Genomic DNA, 9,731 nt, shown 5'->3' with positions numbered 1-9,731 from the left:
TAAAAAAGACAAAAAAATATCTGATTAAATTATTCTTATATAACATATGTTCGTCATTAATTAGAGATTAACATAAAAAACCAGAGGCCACGTAAAGTCATAATAATATTAAATTCTATTCCAAGTTTTTTTTTCTCAAATTTTGATCGAAAAGTGCAAAGCCGAAAACACACAAAATGATAATGTCATCTGGTATGGTCACTGTGGTTGGAGTAGGGGTTATCTTATACTGAATACAAGACACTAGACGTATCGGCTATAAGTCTGAGTTAAGACAGCGAGGTAGTTGGACACAGGAATTAGTACGATCTCTTAGTGCGTGGCGTTTGGTTACAGACCCAACATAAATCTCTTTCCTCCCTTCGCTTTCGAGTGCATTCTCTGAGTCGGACGAGGCACGATTTAACGTACTTGGTACTAAATATTCCCAAGTGCAATTTGTATCTCGTACTCGTAGGAATAACGTAGAAGAAACTTTTGCCAGTTGAATAAAATCGTCGAAGTGTTTGTATCTCGTAGCTGAAAAATGGAGATTTGTAACGAGGAAGATAGATTGTACAACGTACCACGTGGAAAATCATCGTGTCTAGTTGAGAATAGGGAGAAACTTCAACGAGGAAAAGTTTCCACCCTCCGGGAACTTATAGATGTACTACATGAAGTTTTTCAAACGGATCATGTAAATATCGATCTCGTTCAGGACTTGATGACGAGCTACAAGAGCAATCCTGTGGAGTGGAAGAAGTTTGCCAAGTTCGATAGATATAGGTATTGTGACACATATTGACTTATTTACAAAGTTTACTTAATATTTAACGAAATGTATCTTAAGTGTAGTTCTCTCTTAGTATATTAATTATTTGTTCATGCAACAAATATTTTACATTTTACAATTATATAACTGTTATAATTATATAAAAGATCTCCATATTATTATATGCTTTATTTTTTTATTGATTATTTATTGATCTTTTATTTTTAATTGATCTTTTATTTTTTTTTTATTTTTAATGATCGAAATTATCAGTAAATAATTTAGATTATTGATTGTTTAAAATATAGAAAAGAGAATATAATTGAAAAAAAATCTGTACGTCATACATTTAAAAAAAAAACTGTACAATTACACGTTAAAAATCGATTTAAATTTTTTTAAATGTTTTTAATTATAATCGGGATAGAGAATACGAAAACAATACGAAGTAAGTTAAAATTTTTTTTATAATTTTGGATACATATATATATTAAAGACATATGTATTTTTTCGTATATTCTCTATATATATATAGTAATTTACATCGTGATAAAAATTTTATTTTTGTCAAAAGTATAAACAATTTTATCTTTGATTAGATATGTAAACTTTATCGAACGTACGATTTTGGAGAAAAGGTGCAGTTTAATTTTTGAACATATATATATATATATATAAAATCAAAGATAAAGTTGTTTATACTTTTGATAAAAATAAAATTTTTATCGCGATGTAAATTACTATACATATAGAGAATATGTATACTGAAAAATACATGTGTCCTTAAGTAGTAGTAGTGTAATTACATATCGGCAATTACGGTACTACCGTAAACAAAATCGGCGTAACGGTAATGATCAATTAGGGACATTGAACGGGCGGAGAAATACGTCAGTGACAACGATCGTTGATAATTGACGAGAGGAGTAAATATTTTCGTCAATCTGTGTTTTAAATGTGTAAATAGAATGCATATAACACGCGCTATACGTGCGGAATTGTGAAATGTAATTAACACGAAGTTCAGGATAGGTTATCATTACTTGTTCTCGCGTGGCTCTACTCTCTCCACTCCACTGTCTGGAAAAAATTCAGTAATCTTGTTCTGAAGTGACCCGCAATGCCACTAACATTTGTGATAGAAGTAGAATAATCAGTTAATGTTGCCAGACTAAAAAAAATATATATATATATGTTAGAGACGCCTTGATGAAACTGGATTATCACTAGAATTTCTTGCCGATCGCATAATCGGCATAAAAATAATATAGAGATAATATAATATACGCAATAGAGTATAATCCAAAGAAACGTGTAATCTTAAGCAAAAACAATTTTGTTTGTACGAAGAAATGCTGAATGTGTGTCTGATAGATATGTTAGAAAATATTTGATAAAATGGAAAATTTTCAGAATAAATAAAATAATTTGTTACATATATTTACAAACAAATAATTTGTAATTTTTTTGTACAATTTCACTAATGAAAGTAGACTTAAAAGTATACGCAGATAAGTCACGAAAAATTTCGTGTTTTTCTTATTACAATGAATAAATTTATTATTTATGACAGCGTATATATTTATCATATGTTATAACTTTAATAACACAAGATTATTTATTGCAATCTGTGGATATATCTTCATTTGTGTGATAAGAGCGAGAGAACATTCTAGAATTATATATATATTAGTTATTATCACGAATATATTCCAACAAATTGTGCGATAAACTTCGCACATTTTCATATATAAAGTATGCATTAAAATGTACGTAATCATTAGACGCTCAGAAAATACTATTAATCTATCAGAAGATTCTATTAATAAGATTCTATTAATAATATCTATTAATAAGAAATTTAAGAGAAAATTCTTTATCTCTTTTTAATTATTATTTAATATTTAATATTAACATATAAATTAATTATCTTGTATATTATCGCGTGTATTGTTATATATATGTAAAATGATGTAATATATATAACAGAAGAAAAGATGATAAATATTTTGGTGCATCGTTAATTGTCGGCAATGTTATACTAACTTTGCATCGACACTTTTGATAGTTCTTGATTAGGAGAGCAATAGCAATTGGGAATGAAAATGAGTTTACGAGTTTGTGAGATAACGAGCACCTTAGACACAGGTGGAATTGCAGTGTACAGTAATTGAGATCCACGTGACTCGGGAAAGTACAGAAACTACAGCGCACGTTTACCGGTTTTGCTGTCAATACAAAGTAGAACGTAAACTGAGCGGCACACATTAAACTCAGCAAATATTCCTTCTGCCGAGATTATTTTAACGAAAAGCCTCTCACAGAGAAAGATGAAGATCACTCTCGACATATTAACATCGCATTTCAACGAAATACCGTATAATTCCATGCTTTTCTCATAAAGATCTAAAGTAGATAAACGTATGTAATTTGTATGATGATTATGGAAAAATTTTTCATTAATAATATACTAAAATATATTAAAGACTTAACTGTGCATTTAAAATAAACAAATATATTTTTAGAAAAATAAAAAGAGATTCCTTCCGCTTTAAAAATTTATTTTATTCTCGCGAAAGAAAATACGATCAAATCTTTTTAGCACGCTCTAGATTTTTCCAATAATTCGTCTATCATATTAGTGTTTTAATTCCGATATTTTTCAATGATGAACTTTAAAAATATTCTAATAGTTTATGTAAAATGATGTTTTATAAATAATACAATTATAAAAACAATTATAAAATTATATAAAAAAAGAATGATATTTATTTAAAAAAAAATCACATATTTTTCTTAAAAATAATCTTCCAAGTTTTTTGTATTTGAAGAGATTTTAAGATAAAAGTAAAATAGTGATATGTAGAAATGTTTACACGCAATTGACCGTTGGATAATCGCTTATATGCTTTTCATACATATGTTCCCCTTCTCCACGTTCTATATGCAATTCAGGACGTTGAAATCGGTATATTGGTAGGATATCCGTGAAAAAAAAACGAACGAAATATGCAACTATGGAAAGCACCGAAATTCCCAGTTATATTCGCTCTGTTGCACGAAAATTACAAATCACCGATTCATAAATTGTTTATGACACTCGATTTATATTAATGCTTCGTAAATAATTTTTTCTTCTGGAATAATAAATCGGTTGTTATTCATTGTTTTCAAAATACATAATTGATTATTTAATACTGCTGCATCACATAGGCATATGACAGAACAATTCAATTTAAATAGTATTTTTGTTTGAAGAAACAAGTTTTGTTTATCCACTCCAAAAAAATTAAAAATCTCAATTATATTGCAATTTAAACTTTCATATAAACAAATAAAAATTATTGATTTTAAAACTATTGATTTATCTAAATTTTTTTGTATTTTAATAGTAGTTTCATTTAAATTGTAATAAATATTTTTTAAAGTTTAATGAGCCGTAATTTAATTGTTTTGTTAAGTTAATCAATATACCTAATTTAGTATAAAATCGCTCTTTTGTTTAAACTGTGTTAATTATTAAATGTAATTTAATCCGAGTAAACTACCGATTTATTATATATAATTAATTCCGAATAAACCTTCCAACAATACAAGGAATTTTTCATGACTAGTTAATTTTTGATTGCAAATTAATTTTTGATTACAAATTGTAATCTATATCAATTAAAGTTGATGCAAGAGATTTCACAATATGTGCTAAGTTCCATTAGATTATTAATTAACAATCTACGCAGGTAACATCAGTTAAGATTGATCAACAATATTAGACTTGTTGCCTTTCTCAAGTCGAGCATTTGTGTATATTTATGTGTGTATATTTATGTGTGTGCACGCGTAAAATTTGTATATAAAATTTGCACATAAAAATAACTTATTAAATATATGTTGCATTTAAAGTATGCATCAAGATTTCGAAATCGATAATAACATAAATAATTCAATAAAAAATTGTAACTAATCAATAACATTAAATGCAAAATAATTATTGAGACACAACATACCAGATAATGATGCTTTCATTTGCAGATATACAAGAAATCTAGTTGACGAAGGAAACGGTAGGTTCAACCTGATGGTGTTGTGTTGGGGAGAAGGTCATGGATCAGCTATACATGATCATGCCAATGCGCACTGCGTGATGAAAGTTCTGCAAGGAAAATTATGCGAGGTATAAAAATGATGTTATTGAATAATGTTTGTGTTTTGAATCTATTCAAGATATTCAGAGATCCATCTCTATTAAAAGATAGTAAAAATAAAATATAATAATAAAATATATAAATATCGCAATATAAAATCATGATATTAAAATGCTAGACCAGATACGCATGGCCCGAAAGGTGTGAAATGGAAGAAGGTATGGAAGAACTCAAAGAACTGGAGAGGAATACACTTGATACAAACGAAATATGTTACATCAATGGTATGATTTTTTAAATCAGTTATTAATAATAAATTTTATATATATTTAATACGTAATAAATAAAAAGCTGCTGCAAAATATTTTATATTTTTTTTTTATAAAAACATCTCTCATTGCATAGATGTGAAGCTTGAATCTTTTGCAAAAATGAAATTGCAAAACAAATTTTTAAGTGCAAATTTTAATTTATAAATAAAATTATACATAAACACATGTGGATAATATAATTTTATACACATATTGAATAATTTGTCATCTATTTCTTTTTATTTCTATTTAAGATTCGTTAGGTTTGCATCGTGTTGAAAATCCAAGCGCGATAAATCCCGCGGTCTCTCTGCATTTATATTCGCCACCGTTCTCAACATGTTCGGTTTTCAACAAGCAGACTGGACAAAAGTCTACGTGTAAGGTCACGTTCTGGTCCAAGTATGGAGAACGAAGGAATCGGGTAAGAAATTGAGACCTGGTTCAAAAGTTTCATCTCTTTATTCATTGAGATTCTCGACCTGTTCATTAAGTTTCTGATCAAAGAATATCTTGTTATGAATTAAACTTCCACTTATTAATTGAAAATTATTGACAAAGATTTGAAAATGTAAATAAAATAACAATAATTATTTTTTTATTTTTTTTGTTTCAATTTTTAAGTTTTACAAGCCTGTTTTAATGAGTAATATGACAGTAATACGATTGCCTTATTAATGTATTTTTTATGTGCGAGCAAAAATTTAATATAATTTAATTGACAGGAAATTCAAGACGCCAGATCTCCAGAGGATAACTAGTTTAAGTGTGATGTAAGGACGCAGAAATACCATCAACAATATGCCAATTAAACGCCAGTAATATTCTAGTTAAATGCAGAAGTAATTTGTAATGGAACTCGCGCTCCCTAATTTGTGCAAAAATTAAAATAGATATTAACTGTTACAATACATATATTTTCTCTGTATAATACTTTTTAAGTACTTAAAATTACTTGTAAGAATATTTTATGTAGATATTTTTAAATAAAAGTAATTTTATGTACTTTCTTTCTCTTCATATTTTTCGCGTCGTATTTTTTATATAGAAATAAGTTATCAATTGTTATTCATAAGTGAATAAATTATAAATATGTATCAAACAAAAGGAAAAAATATCTGAAAAAGGAAAATATTTATTTATATATATGTGTGTTAATACCTTTTATTAGATGATATCGATGAACACAAATCTCCAAATCTTCGCTATTAATGATAATGATAAGAATTTACTCCACTTTTATATTTATAACCCCATTTAAATTATTGTAAATAATATATGAATTTTCGGATACGAACAACGATTTCTGCTTAATTTACGCGACTAACAACAGCTAAATACAAACTTTTAATTCTCAAGTTTAATTTGGAAAATTAATTTCGAAATCCTAAAAGTTTTCCGTCGAGTCGCGCCAAAGTTTTCTCGAAAAGTTTGCGCGAGGTTATTATTCACATCGAGATTTAATACTCGAGGATAATATACGAGACGAAATGCCGGAAATAATAACACAATCCCGAACAAATTAAACTCAACAATTAAGAATACAAATTAAATTCTAAATTAATTGGCAAATAACGAGCTGCACAAGTAGGCTTTTCAAAACTGGTATTCCTCATACGAGTGAAGTATGCGCATTACGACTGACTTTTCAGTATTGCCAATTTAAGGCGCACACAGATGGCCTCTCGGACACACGTTCAGCGCGTAAGAATTCTGTACAAGACGATTTTGAGGTTACATCGGGGCTTACCGGCCCAGATACAGCCCCTGGGCAATAATTATGTGCGCGACGAGTTTAAGAGGCATAAGAAATGCGCGGAGAGCGAGGCGATTATCTTCCTCCGCGAGTGGACCGTGAGTAGAGACCGCGTTGATTATCGAGATCGTGAAGGTTATGTTTACGTTGGAGTGAACGAGAATCGTTAACGAAGTCCTCGAGACGCTCGCTCGATTTTGACGGAACATAATTAATTTCTCCCATAGGATTACGCGGCCTCCCTCGCCGAACAGCTGGGCTTAAGGGGCCCTCACACGGGACAGCAGCTGGGGAAGTGTCTGAAGGAGGAGGACCTCGAGTTGCTGCGGGACGAGCAAGTGTGTCAGTTGTACGAATTAATGATCGCGGCCACAGGGAAAACGGGGGGCAAATCGAAAGATAAAACATAGTGTGTACACGAAGATCTTGAACGAAAGTTGAGCGGTACTTGAACTCTTAGAATTGTATCGTCGCATTTTGTAATATGTAAATAAACATAATTAATTTATTCTCAATATTATACATCGAGTGATTTCAGCCATCATTAAGATATGATAATTTGAAAATGATAGTAGTAATGATGACCTAATGTCCCAAGTTACTTCCAAGTAGTAGTAAGTGTTGGTTAGTGTGTACTTTTACTACGTGTGGAAAGAGCCTGAAGATGAAATTCTGGCATGAATCGGCAAGTTTGATATTGGCAGCGCAAAAATACAATCCCGCAGTATCGTCTACAATTGTAAGTGTATAGGGTGACGTATATAAATTCTGTTTACATGATAAAATTTCCATCAGCACTTATTCTATGATACACGGCCATGATGACGTAGAATGAGAAAATCATGATGGAACAATATAATGTCGAATTATTGCCTCGAATATAATTTTGATATTAATATATATAATATATATATTAATTATAATTAATATATATATATCGACAGAAAAATTCACATGTAGTAAAAAAAATATTCACCTACTTTATCCACTTTTTTATTCAACATTTATTCATATATATATATATTTTTTTTTTCATATATATTTTAATTAAAACGAAATATAGCCAATATTTGCGAATATAATGACATATGTTTCGAGATGAACGTATTTAAACGCACAGAGGGATTTGTATTTTTTTTTTCAGAGCAATTATAAACTGCTATGGTTGAAACGTCATAAAAAATCAAGTTTCATGCCAGGGACGTACGTCTTCCCGGGCGGCGCCATAGATTCAGCTGATTCTACCCTGAAATGGCGCGAAATTTTCGCCGCCTTCGGTGTCAACAACGACAGATTTGCGTCTCTAGAGCCAAAGATTGCGACGCGACCAGAGATCTATCGATCGATACAGAATGAACTGCCAAGAGAGATCTCATTACGCATCACAGCCATTCGCGAGACCTTCGAGGAGTCTGGGATACTGATATGCAGACATAAAAACGACAGAATGGTTACTAATTGGGCCAAATTCGTGTCGCGTAAGAAATTGCACAAAATGGACATATTGTGCAATTTGCATATTGGATACTTACAATTAATGTCAATTGTGTAATTTTTAGTCCCGAAAGATGAATTGCAAACATGGCGGAGCAAGGTGCATAAGGATGCCACAGAATTCCTTACTCTTTGCGAGAAGTTGGAGTGCTATCCAGATTTGTGGGCGTTGCGCGAATGGAGAAATTGGTTGGCACCTCCAGATATACCTAAACGCTTCAATAATATGCTTTATTTAGCCTGCCTGCCATTGGTACCTTACGCTGAATATGAAGCCCTTGAAATAGAGGATCTAAAAGTAAGATATATTTGACAATATATATCTGTTACGAAAACTGATAACTGGAAACAAATTTAGTGGGAAAGACCGGAAGATTTGTTCTCATTGGATGGTATCTTTCCACCACCACAACTATGTGAAATTGCAAGGTTCATTAAAATTAAAAGTATAGATGAGCTGCTAGATCTTACGATGGAACAACGCAATATTAGAGAGGCACTGCAGTTATATTTTCCGGTACATAAGCTAGTCTTTTATTGATATAACTCATACGAAGCAAATAATCTAATGTAATATATTGTATCTCATAATTATAGGTATGTGTACAGTTAAAAGATGGTGTGGTATATCTCTTGCCTGGAGATACGATGTATCCAAAAGAAGTTAATTTATCAGACAGACAAAAAATTGATAAGTCAGATATCACCATACTCCAATATCGAGAGATGACACGAATAAAAAATAGAACAGAACATTGGGATACACAAATGAAAATAATCTTTACTGATGCACATGGTAAAGATAATTGTGTGGAATTTTCAAACCCTGATTACTCAGAAACTGGAATTAAAAGTATTTTCCAATTAAAGCTTACTAAAAATAAGCTCTAAAATAAAGTATAAGATATTCTTTTGTTTCACTTGGGTTTTTTCAACATTAAATTATTTTTTTGCATATTAGATATTAAATAACTTTATAAGGTAGAAAAATTAGATATTAAATAACTTTATAAGGTAGAAAATGTATAAACAAATTCTTGAAATATGATATAGAAGAAATGATATATTTTTGTAAAATATATAAGATTCTCTTGTATTTATATACAATAAATTGTTAACAAACTATACATATGAACCTAGATTAAACCTTTACCAAATGTATATAAAGTTAGTATTTAAATTTTTCAAGACAAATATACATATATAATGAATATTTTAATTTTAAAATTGGCGGCTGTTCCACATCTAAAAGTGGCGCTGTGAAAACGGGGCTT

At 30.0% G+C, this 9,731-nt stretch overlaps 3 protein-coding genes and 1 long non-coding RNA gene across 4 annotated transcripts; 3 read left to right on the top strand and 1 right to left on the bottom strand.

Moving 5' to 3' along the window:
- The first annotated feature begins 251 nt into the window (after positions 1 to 251).
- Positions 252 to 6,217, top strand: LOC145962582 (cysteine dioxygenase type 1). The gene is made up of 5 exons (XM_083083778.1): positions 252 to 768; positions 4,784 to 4,925; positions 5,075 to 5,180; positions 5,462 to 5,631; positions 5,933 to 6,217. Exons 1-5 carry the CDS (start codon positions 527 to 529, stop codon positions 5,966 to 5,968), a joined length of 696 nt encoding a protein of 231 aa, XP_082939904.1. The 5' UTR covers positions 252 to 526; the 3' UTR covers positions 5,969 to 6,217.
- LOC145962584 (uncharacterized) lies at positions 2,270 to 4,915 on the bottom strand. Its single transcript, XR_014435882.1, has 3 exons — positions 4,759 to 4,915; positions 2,975 to 3,160; positions 2,270 to 2,426 (listed from the first exon to the last, which is right to left on the bottom strand). It is a non-coding gene; the product is annotated as an uncharacterized LOC145962584 (long non-coding RNA).
- A 649-nt stretch (positions 6,218 to 6,866) lies between the features above and the next one.
- Positions 6,867 to 7,478, top strand: Sdhaf3 (Succinate dehydrogenase assembly factor 3). Its single transcript, XM_083085567.1, has 2 exons — positions 6,867 to 7,061; positions 7,191 to 7,478. The coding sequence occupies exons 1-2, from the start codon at positions 6,885 to 6,887 to the stop codon at positions 7,371 to 7,373; spliced, it is 360 nt and encodes a 119-aa protein (XP_082941693.1). The 5' UTR covers positions 6,867 to 6,884; the 3' UTR covers positions 7,374 to 7,478.
- Positions 7,479 to 7,566: 88 nt separating this feature from the next.
- LOC145963520 (acyl-coenzyme A diphosphatase NUDT19) lies at positions 7,567 to 9,584 on the top strand. The gene is made up of 5 exons (XM_083085566.1): positions 7,567 to 7,702; positions 8,108 to 8,441; positions 8,523 to 8,755; positions 8,816 to 8,974; positions 9,055 to 9,584. Exons 1-5 carry the CDS (start codon positions 7,628 to 7,630, stop codon positions 9,346 to 9,348), a joined length of 1,095 nt encoding a protein of 364 aa, XP_082941692.1. The 5' UTR covers positions 7,567 to 7,627; the 3' UTR covers positions 9,349 to 9,584.
- The last annotated feature ends 147 nt before the right edge of the window (positions 9,585 to 9,731 follow it).

Source organism: Camponotus vicinus, unplaced genomic scaffold, assembly GCF_025532165.1.
Source record: "Camponotus vicinus isolate PSW18456_S1 unplaced genomic scaffold, iyCamVici1.0 SCAF_12, whole genome shotgun sequence".
Taxonomy (NCBI): Eukaryota; Metazoa; Arthropoda; class Insecta; order Hymenoptera; family Formicidae; genus Camponotus; species Camponotus vicinus.
Note: the sequence above shows the minus strand (reverse complement) of the source record. Positions and strands in the feature narration are given on the sequence as shown.